We start from the raw sequence: 19672 nt of genomic DNA on the forward strand, positions 1-19672 counted from the left end.
GAACATCTTTAAAGAACAAAGAGAAAATAAGCATGAATTCAATTGTTGTACCTGGCAAAACTATCTTTCAGGAATGAGCCTGAACAAAAATATTTTTCAACAAAAATAGAGTGCATACAACCAAAAAACCTTTCCTAAAAGAAGTTCCAGATGCAATCTAAAGGTTGAAATCCAGGAAGCCAAACAGGATCCCAGAAGCAGAGGCACAGAGTTAAGAAAGAAGGGATCGGGCTTCCCTGGTGGTGCAGTGGTTGGGAGTCCGCCTGCCGATGCAGGGGATGCGGGTTCGTGCCCCGGTCCGGGAAGATCCCACATGCCGCGGAGCGGCTGGGCCCGTGAGCCATGGCCGCTGAGCCTGCGTGTCCGGAGCCTGTGCTCCACAACGGGAGAGGCCACAACAGTGAGAGGCCCGCGTACCGCAAAACAAAAAAAAGGAAAGAAAGAAGCGATCAAAACCCATCCTTCACCAATTTGCAGATCACATTGTCCCTACGAGGGCGCTTTGGCCACATGTGGAGGCGTTTGTGGTTGTCATAACTGGGGTGGGCAGATGTTACTGACGTCTGGTGGGCGGAGGCCAGACAGGCTGCTGGAATCCTACAGGATCCAGAACAGCCCAACAACCAATATCAAGGGTGCTGGGGCTGAGAACCCCGACTGCCTATTACAAAAACGAGGGTCTCCAGGGTGGTGACAGCTGAGCTGGTGGTGGGGCTGATGTCCCCGTGCCTTGCAGGGGTTGGTGTGTCCTGCACTGAATTTTGAGCTGTGAAATTTATCCTTAAACAGGAGATGCCATTAAACACAACTTTTAAATGTTCTTGGAAAAAAATGATCGCTGGGGAGCTGGTGCAGCTTGAGGCCAAATTCTGAAATAGGTGAACATTTTCAAAGGCTCCTTCTGTCATCCAGGGCTACAGGTCACAGGTGGCACCAAGCTCCAGCAGGCCATGGCCAACTGTTCTGCCCTTCCTGGAAGAAAATTCAGACCACTACTAAGTGATATGCCCCCTGCTCCCGAAGCACCTCAGAAATAAATACTAACATACACCATACCACACAGGTTGGCCCTTCTGTATCATGTCTTTGCTTTTGTCAGAGGTTGACATGCTACACTCGTTTATATCTATCTCCCTGGTCCAACTTTCAAAACAGTTTCTTACTTACATTTTACTTTTAAATTTCATGCATTGTTTGAAAAAGTATCTCAATATTTTCGTTTCAGAAGGCTTGAAACAAAATACGCAATTAGTTTCAAGCAAGCCAGGACTCATATTTATTCATTCCTGTTAAGGTGTCAGGAGCCGTAGCTCTGTCCCCGGTCACGCTCTCTCATTGTTGACAGTTATGTTCTGGGGGCACAGGGCCCTTGGCCAGTGGACGGCTGTCACCGTGGCACCTTTTTCCCCTGGGGCCGCAGTGCAGGGAGTCTCCAGCTGGCCAGGATGCTGGCAGTCTCTTCCCACATGGAACAAGGCCCCCCTGAGCACCTTTGCCTCAATCGGCTGGTAGTTCAGCCATGTCACACGTGGCAGAAATGTCAGGGAGTGTGGGGTAGGAAAAGAAAGAATTCTGACAAGGCTGCTGCCTTTCCCTGGGCCTGTGAGGAACAAGGGACGCTGGTGGCCTGAGGGATAAACTGTGCTGTGATGTCAACCCCTCAGCTCAGGTCACCTCCTGCAGCAGAGTCCCCTCTGGCCTCCTGTGCCCTCCAGGGAGTCAAAGAGATAAGCTCATCTTGCTCTAGGGTGACAGGATGCAGCAGCTGACACAATTGAGTGCTCGGCTCTCAGGGGTGCATCTGAGCTCAGAGATGGATCCCTTTCTTGTGAGTGAGCCCCACAGTCTCTTAAACCCCCGTGGAAAGGGACCTCATTAACTGGAGAAACCGCTGGGCTGGCCTGTTGTAATATGAGGATGCTTTGGAAGAGGCTCAGCTTCAAGGGGGAGTGCAGGGGCCAAAGGTGTGAGCCGAGGATGCCCGTGCCCCGTTCTCCCGCCCTGGTCCAGCACTTGCTGGGTGATTGGCAGCTGAGGCAGGCTGATGGGAGCCAGGCTCCGACCTCAGGTGTGTCCAGGTGGCCACGTCCTAGTTGGCGATGGTGAGCCTTGTTCCTGGAGCTGGGTCAGCTGTCCTCTGGTTAGCACAATTTTGTGTGCCCGATGCACGGTGAGGCCACGCACTGAAACGTCGGAGTTTGGAGCAGAGAAAGGTTTATTGCAGGGCCATGCAAGGAGACTGGTGGCTCATGCCGTAAAAAGCCCCGAGCTCCCCGAAGGGTTTTGGCAAACCGTTTTAAAAGCCAGGTGAGGGAGTGGGGCAGGTAGTAGGGTATGTGATCAGCTCCTGCACAATTCTCAGATTAGCTGATGGTGAGGGAACAGGGCAGGGTCACAGGGGTTAACATTATCAGTCCTTAGGCTCCAGGAGGCCTGGGGCTATGGGCTCATGGTCATCAAGTCGTTAACATCTTCCATTTGGTGAGGGTTTTTGCATCTGCAAAACAACTCAGGAAATGTGCATCAGATACTGTTATCTGAGTACTTCAGAGAGGCCCCATGGCAGAGGACATGGGGAGGGGTCTGTCCTGGGGACAGACAGACCCATTGGGTCCTGCTCAGTTACACTCTGGTCACCTTCACTGCTCCCTGCTTAGCGTTTAAACGATATTACTGCCATCTCAAATGAAGAATGGTGAAAGGGAGCAGCATGGTTTTGTTCTCTTCGTGTGTGTTTGTGTGTGTGTGTGTGTGTGTGTGTGTGTGTGTGTCTATATTAGGAAGAGATACGCACATGGGTTTCAATGCATTAAGTGTTTTCCCCGTTTGCTGCAGTCTCCACCACTCCCTATTATGCACCTAGTTCACTGACTCGTTTTCTTACATGACGAATCCCTGAAAGAATCTGAATTTGTGATCCCTGAGAGAATCAATCCCCACATCACAACTCACACCCATCTTTTAAAAGCCTACTCTTGGAAAACAGTTAGTTTTAGTCATTTATATATTAAAGGAAAACCATTTCCTTTTCATTGCTTCTTTCTGCTGAGGATAACTTATCCTTAATCTTTTATACTAATTCTAAAAAAAGGGTTTAGTGCTTCCCATGTTTTAAGAGGAGTTTGGCTTTAACAAAACTGCCCCCAGCCCCAGTCTATAGGTGGTCACGCCCAGTTGGCATCACATCCATTCTATTAAGGTCTTAATTTAGAAATCTGTGACTAGGCAAAGTATCTATTAGAGCTACTCCATCAAAATCTCACCATCACCCATGCTCCCAATTGGGAGGAGAGAGGCCGCACCTGACTGGGCCCAGGGTCCAAGGTAGCACTCCAAGCCTATCTGCCTGTGGCCCTGGGGTTACTCTGAGCCTTGCTGGCCCCTTCTCCTCCTCTCTGCACGGCTCTGTTTGCAGCAGGCCAGGACTGGGCGCCAGGGGCGGGTCCACCGTGGGCACACACCTGCCTCCACCACAGAAATGGGGGTGCACGTGCTGTCTTAGCTCAGGCTGCCAGAGCAACATGCATGAGACTGGGTGCCTGAAACAACAGAAATTTACTTCTCCTGGTTCTGGAGGCTCGAAATCCAAGATCAAGGTGTCTGCAGCGTCTGGTTCTGCTGAGGACCCGCCTCCTGGCTTGTACACCGCTGCCTACTCATCATGTCCTCACTTGGTGGGGAGAGGGCCCTCCTCCTCTCCTTACAAGGACACTAATCCCACCCACCAGGGCCTCACCCTCGTGACCTTGGCCTCATCTAACGCTTATGACCTCCCAAAGGCTCCACCTCCAGAGACCATTGCATTGGGGGTGAGGGCCTCACCATATGAATTTACGGGGAGGCATTCAGTTTGTAACAGGAAGCCAGCAGGTTTTTGCTACATGTGATCGGACTGTGTGATCTGTTAGGTCAGCACCCTTCCAGGACATTCCCCAGGTCTTCAGCCCAGAAGAAGCACCCTGCTTCATTTTCATCTGTTTGCCACCAAGTGAAATACACCATGTAAACACTGCCTGCATCTTTCCCCTGTAAGTGAGTTCCTGCATGATCCAGGGAACTATTCTCAAGAGGATTTGAAAGACATTAAGGGGTCCTGCCTCAAGCTAAACTATAAAAGTCAGTCTTTGGTGCCTGAGAAGAAAGCAGTGCCTTGTCGGGTTGTCAGACTGTTGTTCTGTTCATCTGTTCTGTGTGTGTGTGTGTGTGTGTGTGTGTGTGTGGTGGAGTCGTATTCTTCCTGAGACTGGAAGCTGACAGCTCCTGGGGACAGTTCTTAATTAAGTCCCTTTGTGTGCAAATCCGTTCTCTGACAGCCAGTAGAAAGACAAAAAGAACAAAACAAAGCCAGAATCTTCTCTGAAGGCGCAGGAAGCAGCAGCTTGCTGTAGCTCCGTGGCCATTGGCTTGTGCTGGAGGCTGGAAGGTGGCCGTGGATCAGGTTCATCAGGGGCTGCTATTCCCATGGGAGGGAAGATGGGGGGTGGGGACGGAGGGGCTGGAGCCCTCCCTGCTGGCCCTGATGTACAAGGGGAGCTCAGACAGCGGGCGGAGCCAGGGAGGCATGGGCTGCTGGGTGGGCACCTCTGTGTCTGGCCCGGACCCTGCTGCTTCCCAGGGTGGAGACAGAGCCTTGCTCTAGTTTAAGATATTTCAGGTCGAGGAAACTTGAGTAAGGTTGGGAAAGGACTTAGTTTGAGGTGACTGTTGAAAAGAAAGCTGGGACCTGCATAGCATCTTCCAGGCATCTTGCAGGGAGTCAGGGGAGGGTGGTCAGAGCAGGCAGGGTGGCCCAGCACATACTCATGAAGATGGTACGTGAACAGAGCCCGGTGGCCTGACCAGACCCTGCGTTCCGGCCGCTGCCTTGCCTTGCTGTGTGGGTTTCTTGACAATTCACCCGACCCCTGGGTGTGTGTTCACCCCATAAAAAACACAGAGTTGAAAAGCATTGCTCCTGCATTTTCTTCCAGCTCCAAAATATCACAGCTCCGGGTTATCAGAAGCTAATGAGACCTGTGGTTTAAGTAGAAGGGGATTCCCCTTAAGTGCAGTGCACTCACGAGTGTGACCCTGGGCACTTTTGGGAAGACACCAAGCAGCTGGAAGGACACTTTCGCCATCTGGTGACAAAAGTGTGACAGTGGCTTTGGGAGGATGCCTGTCATCCAGGGCCAAGCCAAGGACTGCTTTCAGCGAAGGGCGATTTTAGCTCCTGCCTCTTGTTTCTTCTTTTTCTTTTCTTTCCTTTCTTTGTTTTTATTAGTTTCAGATATCATTTGATTTTATCACATTAAATTTTTGTTAAAATAAAATGAACATTATCCTATTAAAATGTGACGTCAGAAAAATAGAGAGAGGTTATTAAAGAAGTTACCGTCCTTTTTGGGGAGGGGAGATATGCTTGAACAGAGGAATTCTTTTTTTTTTACGAAGATTATCTGATCGCAAAACTTTAACTTAGATTGTTGTTTTGGAGGTAAAGAAAAAAATGAAATGATAAAACGATATAGTATCCAAACTCTAAAACACTTACTTTAGATTTTTATTTTGAGAACTATTGAAAACTTACTCCTGGAAAAAAAGGTTAAACTTTGTATTTATCTCTGTACACGGCAACTTGTTTCTTAATTGGAAGTTATCAGAATAATTATACAACAGGGTCATAACGCGTAAACAAAACTCAAATGCACAAACACTGAGATCTTGTTCTTTAGCTTTAGAACAATTCTTCTAGTTCTGCTGATGGTGGGAAACGTTATGCTTTCCAGTTTAGATTTCTAAGTCTCTTTGGGGTAGGTTCTCAGCCCCAGGAGGGAACCGTGGAGCCGGCGAGGCCCCTCCTTGTCTCGATGGCGCCCCTCTCCACCTGCTCTATCCTCCCCAGCTGACTTATCCAAATTCCAGTCTGATCCCTTTCCTCTCCCTCCCACTCCAAGAAACAGCTCTGCCTTTAAAAGCCATAATATGCACACAGTTCAGCTGCCATCTGCCATTGCCTGCTTTTCTGTTAGTTTCTCTTTTTATGTGTCAGCTCCCCAGCCAGACTGGGCACAGAGGTGAGCGACTTGGGTGTGTCTTTGTATCTCTCTGTGAGAATACAGGGTTCTGTTCGGGTCATGAGCCTATGGGATTGGTCAGTGGAGGGTGGAGGGCCTGGTGGTGGGGCTGAGAAGCCTGCTCTTGTATCGTTGCCCCGGAACCCACGTGTGTCTAATCCCCAGCCTGCAGGGTGGGTGTGTCCACATCGTATATCTTCCACTTTTGGATTTGAAGTTTGTCCACTGGGTAAGTAAGAGAGTATGAGTCCTCAGCTACTCCTTATAAATGTTAGCGATATATAGGAAACACTGACACACAGAGTAGAATAGTTAGGAAAGATGTAATAGGCAGAGGGTGGTGTGACACCTGCTCCCCACGTGCAGGACTAGATTGCTCCAGAATCTCGAGGTTCTGCTTCCTGATCTCAGGCTGTGCACTTAGGGACCCTGTTTCTAGCCATGCCCTTTATGCCCTTGTCAGATCCCTTCTGTAAAGCCTCTGCTTTCATGTTTATATCATCCTAGCATCTGTATCTTCTCTTCTATTTGTGGATTAAATGTGTAATCCACATCTTGAGCCCTCATGGTGGAAAGATTTCTCTTTCTTCCCTTTGCCTCCTGTGTGGGTATCTAATCCTCCAGCAGCTCCTTACCAGGTGGTGAGCAGCCCTTCCTGAAGCAAAGCTGTAGATTTCATTTTTTAAGTTAATTTCAGCTCCTGTGTCTTTCGATGGTTTCTTCCTTGACTCGGTCAATACTTATTGAGCCTGTGCAGCGTTTTGCATCAGCTCAGCTGCTATAATCATCCTGGATGTGACAGAGACATGACACGCCCTGGCCCTTGAGTTGCACTGAATCTAGTTGGCAGCTGACTGCAGGCTGGGAGTCGGGCTCTCAGTGACAGGACACAGTGCTCTTGGCCAACACGCCTGGAGGAATTCAAGGGGTCCCGGGCTTATGGAGATTCAAAGGAAGGGGGTGGGTCGAGGAACTGGGAAAGAGGAAGGGAGAGGCAAGCCCGGATCTCAGGGTTTCTCTTTGTTTTCACGTTGATCTTAGTTTGTGTCATCGTAGAATCCAACACTATGGGGGTTAGAAACATAAACGGAACCTCTCTGGTGACGGACAAAATAGAGAAATGGAGAGAAGACTTTATTTTAGGTGGAATGGTTTTAACTGAGAAAGGTCTGGGCTGACACCTCTTAGCTCACAAATTAATCCCATCCATGAGAACATTACAATTCCTTGGGAAGCTATGCTGGGATTTTCATGCCTCTCATTTGTCCGTTCCAAAGGAGGCATCTGCATTCAGCCTGGAATTAGTGGGGTTTCATGGCACGCACGCCAGCAACCACAGGGCGAAGTTCCAGACAGGAAATACAATGGTGGTTGCTCGTCAGAGGGCAGGGTTCCGGTGACACAAGGCATCTGAGTTCTCACCCAGGCCTCTGGCCTCTGCTGGCAGCACAGAACAGAAAGATGTGTTGAAGCTGGTTTTAAGAAAAGTATGTTGGCCTTCCCAAGTAGGTGGGCATTCTGCTGGGTGTGGAAGGTGCAGCTGTGTAGGCAGGATAGAGCAGGAGGAAGTGTCTGGAAATTAGTTTCTTTTTTTTGTGCATGAATTTTCACAGCAGCTTGATGGGTAACAGCCCCAAACTAGAAACAACCCAAATGTCCATAAACAAGTAAACGGATAAACGAACTGTAGCATGTCTATACAATGGAATATTGTCAGAAAAGGAATGACAGGAAACAGCACAGACACATCTCAAAATAACTCTGCTGAGTGAAAGAAACCAGACAAGAAAGAGTACATGTATGAAATAAGTTTCTGCCTTCCAGAATGGAAAGACATTTGGGACACAGACAAGAGTGGGATTCAAATTCAACCTGCCTTCTGCTGTATTTCAGAGCCTGGTCCTTCTCATGGTTATCAAATGACACAAGGCAAAGCTCCTTATAGATAGATATCTAACTGCACCAGAGTCCATAAATGTGAACTATGTGAGATAAAATACAGCTGCTAACAAACAACTAGTATAGAAGCTCCTCCCAAACGACCACTTACTTCGTGTAGATCCGTTTGTGTATGAGGCCCTGAATGTAAGCAGTTTCCATTAGGAAGGCCTCATTCTACATCTGAGAAGTTCCCCATGTAAATTAGATTTCTTGTTCCTACTTAGTTGTTTAGAAACAGGCTCAGTATGTATTTTACAGTCCTTAACTGCCTATGTACATGTGATACAGACGTGTATATCATTACTGAGCGTTCTGAGGGTCTAACTAATTATGAAAATACTTTAGCTGCCATCAAGTTAAGATCTTTCTTTCGCCTCTGCTGTGCACTTTGTATTCACGGCTGCCTCGTGGAAAGCATGCTCAGACGTGTCTGTTCTGCATGGATTTGCTTCAGGTTAGACCCACTTTGCAGCACTGTCGTTCCGAAGCCACAGTCACTGGGGTGACTCTGAAAGCAGAGGGGGCCAGTGAGAGCCCTCAGCAGCAGCCCTCAGCATCGGTACCTGGATCCGAGGCTGGTCCAGGCGCTGGCCCTTCGCCAGCCTTCCTAACCCCTCCCCCTCCACCCCCCAGCCGTCACCCATGTTCCCGCCTTCCTGGAACTAGCACAAGTGGGTCTCATCGGTCTGGGCTGAGGACTGGGATGAGTGAATGAAGAGCCCAGAGCTTCTCTTTACTCTCACTCCCAATCCTGCGAGACTGTGCTCTCTTCCTCCAGCACAGCGGTTGACTGCTCCAGCCCATAGTGGGTACCTTGAGAATGGCTCCTCTTCCCCAAATGCCCGGGTGTTCCTCTAGGTGCTTCATCTGAGTTCCGTACGAAACTTGATTTGTAACCGGAAGATTGCAGAGGACGGCATTTCTGTCATTAGACGTGTAATACAAGGTGTAGGTGGCTATTGCTAGCAGGCGGGATTGCAGAAACACACCCTAGAAGCTCATGTTCCTGCTCGCAGATCCAGCCATGCACTGGGCATTCTTACCTTCCGTTTGCACAGAAGGACAGAGAACATGGGTCGACAGGAGGCCTTCTGGTGCTTGAGCTGGTATCTGAGGGCTCTTCGGTTGAGGTGACGCTCAGACCTGGTGCCTGGAATCAGAGCAGCATGTGGAATCTAGTCACGGTCTGGGCAGGCTGACGTCCCACCAGGGTCCCAGACACCGGAGCTGGCTGCCCCACCTGCTCCCATGGGGTGTGGGGTGGATCCCAGCCACACGAGTGGGCTGGGGCAGACAGAGCAGGGCTGGGAGCTGAGGCCGGGGAGGGACACACACACACTCGTGACCCTCACTCTAAGCCTCAACTCTGATTTTTGAGAAGTAAACAAATCTCCACATAGTTGAACCAGGATTTCCAAATGTGTAGTGATAGTAAAACCCACAGTTCAATTTTTGATCACGTTGCAGACCTTTCAGAATTTAGCAGTCCCGGGTGCGTGTGTGGTTTGAGCATGGCTCTGTGGTGGGAGAGGGTGATGTTTCAGTCCCAGAGCAGGAAGGAGGGTTTAGTTTGCAGGCCTGCCCAGGAAGCAGCCAGGAGGGGCTCCTCGGGTCCTGTGATGATGCCTTTCTGATTTGAAGTTGCACCTTTGTTGTTCTCCTGAAGCCCTGTCCTGGGGACAGGACAGAAGGGCCCTTCTTTCCTTTCAAATTCCAAACCGAAATGGGGCTTTTTCCTGCTCCCTGCAGAACAGGAAGGGGGTGGGAAGGGCCTTGAACTCGAGCCGGAGCCCTGTCTCTGATGAAAGGTCTGCCCACAGCCTTCCAGAACAGGAAGGGCCGTGCCCCTTTCTTGAGGACAGACCCCAGTCATCCCCGGCCCTCTTTGCCCCTTCCTGACTATCCAGCCCTCCAGATGGGACTGTCCTCACCTCATCCAGGGCAGGGGCTGCCTCCCCACCGTCTGACCCAGCGGGCGAGTGCCCTCCAGACTGTGTGTCCCGCCCTGGAGGGGGCAGTGAGAAGTCTTAGAATGTTCCAGAAGCAGAGGGCGTGGTCAGCTCCTGGACATTCTTCTGATTGGCTGCTGGTGAGGTCATCGGGAGTCGGCATCAGCAACCTCCTGGCTCCAGCTGGTCTGGGGTCTCCGTGCTGGTGAGCAGCTTGCAGCTAACTTCTCCCACCCGGTGGGGATGTCAGTATCTGCAAAACAGGTCAAAGGACACGGCTCAGAACATTGTCTACAGGGCTTGAGGAGGAACTAAGCCCTAAGGAGGAGCTAAGTTTAAACTTTGTTTAATGGCTAAAGTATTATTTTGTCTTGCTTGACTGTTTTCCTTTCTTTCTGCATTTTCTCACTTCTCTGATTAAATTTACTCTTTGGCTAAAGTTTTTCTACAGACAAAAGACAGGCTGAGGACATGGGTGAGGGTCTATTCTAGGAAGGACCCATAGGGTCCTGCTCGGTTACATCCTGTGCGACTCAGGGTCTCCGCTTTTAAAATTCCGAATCCTTTTCTTATCCTGCTTGCTGAGTAAACCCACCCTGGACACAAGGATGCTACAGGCTGAAAAGAGAACTGGTAGGAGACAAGGACAGGAGGAGAGCGTTGGCAGAGAGATGCCTGTTATGGTAGCGAGAGAACCTTCTTGTGCCAGCACCGCTTCTCAAAAACGTGCCTTTACATTGTTGTAAGGTTGATTTTTAACTTCTAAGGCTATAATGCAGACCAAGTCAAGATTTTGTCCCGGGCCACTCTAAAGTTTTTTTTCTCAGTGTTTTTCTTTCTTTTGTTACTTTCTAAGCGTGAACACACACACACACACACACACACACCCCTAAGTCGTGACTCCCAGCCAGACAGTGGTCTAGTGCCTTTAAGTACAAATTGAGCTTTTGCTTCATGCAGTAACCAGGCCACTTGGTGGAGATTGCAGTTTGGGGTTTTTGCACGGTACAGACCAAGGGAGCACCCGAGAGTGCTGTCTGCGCAGTGCTGGTCGTGCCACTCGTGTCGTACGCAAAAGTCAAGTGGGGCCTCCCTGCCAGAAAACCGTTTGGCGCCCCCTCCCATCCGCACTGTCCTCTAAAGCACGTATTTCCGCATCACAACTCCCGACTGCTGGGTCCACATGTGCTGTTTCTGCTTTGGCGTGGGTCACCCCAGATGAAAAATCACTCTGTGGGTGGTTTCCAGGAAAAAAGAAATCATCCCCATCACGGCCTGCCTGAGTTACTACAGGAGGATTTGTTGGCAGTGTCCAGCATTGCTAGGAATGGCCATTACTTTTGATTGGAGCCACCCAAAAAGGTAGAATTGGGGCCAGTGGCTGGAAAGTGCAGCAAGGCCAGTTGGAGCCTGGAGATGAAGGCCATGGTGACGCTGGGTGACGACCCCTGAGAGGCCTTGGACTCAAGCCGGAGCCCTGTCTCGGATGAAAGGTCTGCCCGCAGCCGGTGGCCTGATGCCTCTCGGTCTCAGTTTCCTCGCCAGAAACTAGGACGATCATGTTAGTAGGGGTGTTTAGTATTGCCATGAGACTGACATGAGATCACGTTGGGACAGCTCCCCGCCGGGTCCCCGGCCCTGAGAAGCCCCCCGTTTCTCCTTCCCTTACCCCGCCCTTCCTGCCCTGCTCTGATGTCTTCTCACAGCTGAGATGCTGGGGGCGGGCCGGGCTGGCTGGGTGGCCCTGGGCAGAGCTGTGGGAAAAGGGTTCACCTGCAGGATGCGTGGCTGGGCAAGAATTCAATATGACGTGTTATTTAATTTTTTAAGAAACAAAACCCTTTCTTCAACATAAAGCTTATAAAGAAGCTCACTATGTGGGTTGATAAAAATAGAGGCTCAGGTGTGGAGCTGGGAGGGATTGAGCATCCCAGGCCCCACCAGTGTGCCCCTCCTTCCCCCCAGGGGAGCCTGCTCAGCCCCAGCCCCGTCCTCACGCTCTGGGACCCCGGGGTTGGTGAGTGCGTGACGTTCAGGGCCGAGGATGGAGACACTGCCCTGACCGTGGCCTGTGTTGCAGGTGTCGCCGTGCGAGCGGTGTCGCTGCGAGGCCAGCGGGGAAGTGCTGTGCGCGGTGTCCGCGTGTCCACAGACCGAGTGCGTGGACCCCGTGTATGAGCCCGACCAGTGCTGCCCAATCTGCAAAAACGGTAGGTGGATGCGCGTCCGGCCCGTGACCACGCAGGGGTCTCTGCGCGCTTCCCGCCCATGAAGCACGGGATGCAGCGCGGGATGCACTGCGGGAGGCATGTGAGTTTCAGTATTTGCATCCACGCCCTTGCGCGCGGGTCCCTGCCCTCTGGGCCCCGGGGACCCGCGGAAGCTGGGCTCCAGTAAGGCCTGCTCTCTCTTATCGGTGTCAGAACAGTGTTTTACACACGTTTAGTTCTTTGGGGGAAAATTCAATTTCCACTCTCAGGGAGAGTCGCTTATTTTAATTTAACTGTGTTTGTTCTTGCAAAGCAGTTTCTCTCTTTCCGAGACAAATCAAACATGCCGGTTGGGCTTATTTACTTTTCATTACTAAGTGGATTAAACGTGAAACATCGTTGAAAATTTTTCATAAGCAACATTGGCAGGAAGAGAACCCCCTCTTACTCCCAGTGAGAGCCTGGGGGAGATCAAAAGCCTTGTCTGCTTTATGAAAGAAAAATGGCAGGATGGCTTTGGTTAGCAAGGGAGAGTGTTTCCTCATCCGAAAGGATAAGTACTTTGTACCTGAGATGCTGCGTGCATCCAGGCTTCACTTTAAGAGGGTGTTGAGAAGAGTGGGTTCCCAGGGAGGAAGGGATGAAGACCCGTGGCTCAGGATGGTGGTGGGATGAAACAGTTGAGCGCAGCTTGGAAGAGAGCAGACTCTGGACATAAGACCACATCTTCAAGTACATGCGGGTACTGCCTTGGGAGAGGGTTGGGCCGTCTCTCTGTGGCCCCAAGGCCACAGTGCTAGGACGAAGCCAGGGCAGAGTGTCTCAAAAAGAAGAAGGCAACTCCATGGCCTGAGCGTTTCAGAGATGGGAGGGGCTCACCTGTGATGTCATCAGCTCGTCATCTGTGGGGTTGCTGGACATCAGGCCGTGTGGGGTGGGCTTTGTCAGTGGCTGACGGTTACACGGGGCTGCTATTAGGGTCTGCGGCAATTCTGAGATTCTGCAGTCAGGCCCACTGTGTGGGCTGTGAGGTTCCACGGATGCCTTTCACCAAGTGCACACAGATACCCAGATTTCACCACGAGAAATTTTAAAACTCTTGAAAGGAATCAATAGAAGAGGATGTGAAGCTTCTGTGGAAACAGGACGGTGGCAGCCTCTCCACCGGTGGTGTGGAGTGAAGTAAGCGTGGGGAGGGGGCGCTGGTGCCTGGGGTTGGTGAGGAGACCACAACGACTGAGGTCCAGGCTGCAGCACACTGCACGAGGTGGCATGACTGAGCCTTCCCGAGTCAGTGACACTTAGTGAATGGCTTGAATATAAGTGGCTCAAATAGTTGGCATCTTAAGTATGCAAGATATTGTGTCGCTTTTGTCAGTTATGACAAAAAAATAAACACAAAGTTTTGGCCTTAGACAGTCAGGGAATCCTCGTTTCGTACAAAAGATGGAAAGACATGATTTCCATCCTTGAGGATATTTTCAATCCCCGAAACTTTAGAAAGGTTTCAGACCTACAGAAAAGTTGATAAATAGCACAAAGAACAGAGGTATACCCTTCACTGTATTTACCTATTATTCACATTTTGCTGTTTTATTTGCTTTATCTCTTTTGAGCTCTGTCTCTGTGCCCGTCTCTCCCTATCTCTGTATATCACCCAACACTGTCAATACATTTGCTTATTTGTTCTTTTTCATAACATACACAGGATACCTTCTATTTATACCACAACCAGCATGAAACCTACTGGTTAAAGTTCAAGATTTTTTTGCAGTTCTTTTTGCCCTTAAGATATATCCCACTTAGGGTATAGAGTTAGAGAACTTAGAAATTATTTGAATTAATTCTTTATCATGTGTGGACATGTTAAAATTTTATAAAGATTTAAAGTCACTTATTTCTGGTTGATTCAGTTTTTAATGTTAAGATTTAATTTTATTGTTTGAAGAAGCAAACAATGTTCAAAAGTAAAACCTGTATAAATACGGTATAGTCAGAGGCTCACAGAATGTTTTAATGTTGCACTGATGGTTTGGGGAGAGAGATGGTTGCTGCCCTGATAGCAAACTTCTGAATGCTCTGCCGTTGCCTTTACACTTTGAGAGACAGCATAGAATGAAATAAGGCAGGATTGGGGGTATTGTATTAAAGATTCTTAGAAGGAGGATCAATATGTTTTGTAAAACTAGATTAAAAAAGATTACAGGATACAAAAGGATTTGTATTCAAAGGTTTGATCCAATTATATCGAAACAGCAACAACTTTTTATTTTCAGGAATACACCCAGAAATAAATGTAAATGTCTATAATCATGTAAGTACTCTTAAATTTTGTTATAACGTATTCATTAGATATAATCTGTCTTTCATCTGTCTCTAGCTGTCTCTAGCTGTAGGGTATTCTGACCTTGACAGGGCAAATGGTGTTCAGAATTCTTACTGAAAACTTTGCTTGAAAAATGAGAACAGTTTCTATCTACAGGACGTCCTGTAATAATTGGTTGAGATTAGTGAATAAGTGACAGTAGTCTGTTTTCAATAAGAAAAAGTTATACATCTGATAGATCACAGATTACAGGACATCAAAAGTGATGCCTTGTAAAATTAAATGTTTGGATGGACTTAGCTTGGATGGAAAGGAAAATCACGATTCAGTTGCAAGCTGCCAAAGTCACTTGCATCAAAGGAACAAAAGTTTGAAATCAAGAATGCCTGGAATATAAATAAAAGATCACAAATAGCATACAACTTAAAATAATCACTTTGTTGATTTGTATAGATCAATCTCCCAAGGATTTTCTTTTCTTTGGGACTGGTTTTTGGATTTTTCCTACTGATACAAACAGTGAGTGTTCTATTGACTTTCAGGATTTCAGGTTTTCTCTGGTGCTGGAGTACCTCAGATGAGGCTTACGTTCACAGCACACATTCCCTTCAAGCTGGAGATCAGAAGACTTCCGTCCTGCATATGTGCACCTTACCTTACTTTAAACATTCAAAGGCAGGAAACTGACAAATATAAGACATTGATGTTGACATAACAGGGCCTTGTTGTGATTAGAGCTGATTCTCCAACTTGGAATATTATACCCAAGAGGGAATATGTACACCAAAAGCACAAAGGCACTGAGTACAGAGATTGTATATCTCCCAGAAGTATTCACTACAACTTGATGGTAGTTATTTAGAACTTTATTTCCACCAGAAAATGAATATGGCTATTTTTGGAGGAAAATGAAAACTTTTATGAAATTTTTAAGATAAATATAGAGACTTCAAATTATTAGAAGCACTTTCGTGGAAAACATGTGAGAAGCACTAAGAATTAGACATGGTTGTTTTTGTTTTTCTCTTGTGTATTTCAGACAGTAAGATAAGACCATAATTAAACCACATGTAGTGAGTTGGACAGAACTGAATGATATGTGTGTGTGTGATTCATATCAAGATTCTTCTCACAAGGAAAAGCCTACTCCCGTCATATGGCTTCAACATTACATTTTACCAAAATTTTTACCAAAGAGATAATAACGAATCTTGTGGAAACACTTGATCATTAGTTAAGATGACATGATCTTAACCATAAAAAAAATAAAGGAAACTACAAATATCAGTATTAATACTTGATTATACCAAGTTTGTTTTACAAAATCAATATGTAAAAATCAGCTGTATGTCTAGATACCAGCAACAAACAAATAGAAATGAATTAAAAACTGCTCTTTCAAATAACATCATACATACCAAATAATTAGAAGTAAATCTAACAAAATTGGACAAGAGTGCCACACTTAAAAATCTTAAAGCTTTATTGAGAGAAATTAAAGAAATCCTCAGTAAATGGAACGATAGACAATATTCATGATTGGAAGACTCACTAATGTAAAGATGTCAGCAGCCTCAAATTACTCTATTAAAGAAATAAAATCTATGTATTCAGCATAATTCCAGTAAAAAAAAATACAATGACTTTTTTTGTGCAAATTACCACATTGATTTTAAAATCCACATGGAAAGACAAGTTAAAAACTGGCCAGTGAAATACAGAAGAAGAACAACAAAGCTGTAAAATGTATACCGTAAAAGTGATCAACACACTGTGGTACTGTCTCAAAGATCAAAAGACTGACAAACCAGAGCAGAATAGAGTCAGAAAAGACTTAGGAATAAAAGACCTCTAGATACACGATGAAGCTGATGCTGCAGTATAGTGGGGAGGGGGTGATCTTTCCAATAAATGCTACTAGGTCAGTTGGGAGCAACATGAAGGTAAATGTTGATTTCTTCCTCATGCTGTACAAAAGATAAACAGTTCCAAATAGATTACAGATTTAAATGTGAAAGTTAAAATAATGCTTTCAGAGGAAAACATAGAACACCTTTATGATTTTGATTAGGCAAAGGTTAATTTTAAAAGATACTAAAAGCACTAACCATATGGAAAGAATTGATTCATTGGACTTTATTAAAATTAAAAACCTCTGTTCATCAAACAACATTACTAAACCAATGCAAAGCAGCTCACGTGTTTGGAAAAATGTATGCGATGAATGTATCTGACAAATGAATAAACCATTCTAACACAGAAAAACAAAGTAGAGAAAAAGTAGAGATGAAAAGTAGAAAGAAAAATGTAAAGGGATTCCAACTGTCTGTGGACCTCTGTGTCTTTCTTCTAGTTCCGCTAATCATACACACAAGTTTTCTCACTGAGTTGTATGTACTGGGATGCTGCCACTCACCACTACTTTTGTAACATTGTAGTTCTGTGATAGGACCTGCTCTTGGTGTAGAGTCACGAGAGAACAATAAATTGGATTTCCTACTTTAGTGAAAATAATCTAGTATTAATCTGAAGTAGATTGTGATAAATTAAGATGCATATTTTAATTCTTAGAGCAATCACTAAGAAAATGAACAAAGGAATTAAACATAGCACACTAAAAAATATTTATTTAACTTAAAAAAGGCAGTCAGGGAGGATCAGAGGAATATAAAGCCAGAAAACTTGTAGACAACAAATAAAAAATGTATATGCACTTAATAATAGAACCTCAAAATACAGAAACTAAAAATTGATAGAATTCAAAGGAGAAATAGAAACTTAATCATAGTTGGAAATTTCAACAAGCTATTCAATAATTCACAGAAAATCTATACAGAAAATTAGCAAGGATATGGAAGACTTGAATGACACTGTCAACTAACTTGACCTAACTGACATATATGTGGAACATGGCACCCAGCCACTGAAGAATGCTTTTCAAGTTGGTGGACATTCTCCAGGGTAGGCCGTATGTCGGGACATAAAACAAATCTTAATAAATGTAAAGAACTTACTCATACAAACTTTATTCTTTGAACATAACAGAGTTCAGCAGAATCGATAACAGAAGAAATCTGGGAAATTTGCAAATATTTACAAATTATATAGCACACTTCTGAATAACCCATGTGCCAATGAAGAAATCACAGAGAAATTAGAAAATATTTTGAACTAGTACAAATGGCAACAGACCATACTAAAATGTATGGGATGATGCTAAGGCAGTGATTAGAGGGAAATTTACAGCTTTAAGCACCTGTATCAGAAAAGAAGAAAGCTCTCCAATAAATATGTGAGCTTCCACCTTAAGGAATGAGTGGAAGAAGAGCAAAGTATTCTAAAAACATAGCACACAGTGAAAAAGAGAAAGTAACAAAAACGTGAGCAGAAATAAATAGGATAGAAAATAGGAAAAGCTTAGGAGAAAGTTAGTTCAGTTAAGTTAGCTCTTTGAAACTTGGGACTTGGAAAACATCAGTAAAATTGACAAAACTTTCACTAAACTAAGAAAAAATCAGAGAGACAAATCAAGATGGAAAGAGGGGACATTATTACTGACCCTACGAAAATGAAAAGGAATATAAGGCGCTATTATTAACAACTTTATACCAACAAACTGGACGAGTTGGAAGAAATGGACAAATTTCTAAGAGAACACAAATTACTAAGACTAACTCAGTTCATTTCTGAATTGCCCTAACAGAAATAAAAATTCAAATTTGTAATCAAAAGCTTCCCACAAATAAAAATCTAAACCTACATGGATTCACTTTAAATATATTGTCAAATATTTAAAGAAAAAAATAACACCAATCCTTCACAAACTCATTCAGGAAATAAAGATGAAGGAACATTTCTCAATTTATTCTGTGTGTTTTTTATGGTCCTGGTACTAAAGCAAAGCAAAGGTATCACCCACAAAAATACAACTACAGATCAATTTCTTTCATGATTATATATGGAAAACTCCTTAACAAAATATTAACAATCTGAATCCAGCACCATAAAAGGGATAATACACTGTAACCAAGTGAAATTTATCGTGGGAATGCAAGGTTGGTTTATTATCTGAAAAATCAATTAATGTAATATGCATATTATCAAAAAGATAAAGAATAAGAAAAATTACCTCAAAAATGGAGACGAGGTATTTGACAGTATTCAACACTCATTCATGATTAAAGCTCTCAACAAAATAGCAAAAGTGAAATTTCTATCCTGATAAAGGGCAACTATGAATAATCTATAGCTATAGCTAACATCATACTTAATGGTGAAAGACTGGATGTTTCACCAGTAAGATCAGAGAGAAGGCAAGAATATCCACTTTTGCGACTTTTATCCACTACTGTAGTGGAGGTTCTACATGGTGGGGTTAAAAAGAGGAAGAAAGAAAGAAAAAAAATACAATAAAGCAAATTAAGAGGTAAAATTGCCTTTACTCAGAGATGTCCTGAAAAATATTTGAAAAATTCCAAGGGTTACACACACACACACACACGCACACGCACACACACACGCAACTATTAGAACTAATGAAGAATAACACCAGATTAATATATACAAAGTCATTTTTTGTAGCAAGCAGTGAACCACTAGCAATGGACAATAAAAAAGAAATTGAGAAAATAGCTCCACCTGTAATAGCATCAAAAAGAATAGAATACTAGAGAATAAATTACCAACAGATGTGCAAGATTTATACACCGAAAGCTGCACGTTATTACTGAAAAGAGATCTAAATAAATGGAGAGACATTTTACGAGTAGAAGTCTTAATATCATCAAGATTGCAGTTGTCGCCAAATTGATCTATAAATTCAATGAAACTCTATACAAATCCCAACACACTTTTTGGGTAGAAATTGACAAGTTGATCTTAAAATTCCTATGGATCTTAAAGGATAGACAAAACAATTTGAAAATGAACAAAACTGGAGAATTTGCACTATCCAATTTCATAACATATTATAAAGTCTTAATATACGGTGGTATTGGTGTAAGGATAGACGTGCAATAATGGAACAGAACTGAAAGTCTAGAAATAAACCCAGAATGTAAATCCTTACCTATTTATTTTTCACCAAGATACTAAGGCATTTCAACAGGGAAAGAATGAAAGAACATCCTTTTCAACAAATGGTGCTGGGGTTATTAGACACCCTTGTGAAAAAAAGAAAAAAAATAACTT

The 19672-nt window shown here is 45.1% G+C and overlaps 1 protein-coding gene across 1 annotated transcript in view; it reads left to right on the forward strand.

Moving 5' to 3' along the window:
• The window catches only part of VWC2 (von Willebrand factor C domain containing 2), a 113917-nt gene that overhangs the window by 10202 nt on the left and 84043 nt on the right, over nt 1–19672 (forward strand). The window contains exon 3 of the mRNA XM_065884334.1: nt 12027–12156. Coding sequence (XP_065740406.1) covers nt 12027–12156 — 130 coding nt within the window. The remainder of the gene's footprint in view (nt 1–12026; nt 12157–19672) is intronic.

This window comes from Phocoena phocoena, chromosome 9, assembly GCF_963924675.1.
Source record: "Phocoena phocoena chromosome 9, mPhoPho1.1, whole genome shotgun sequence".
Taxonomy (NCBI): Eukaryota; Metazoa; Chordata; class Mammalia; order Artiodactyla; family Phocoenidae; genus Phocoena; species Phocoena phocoena.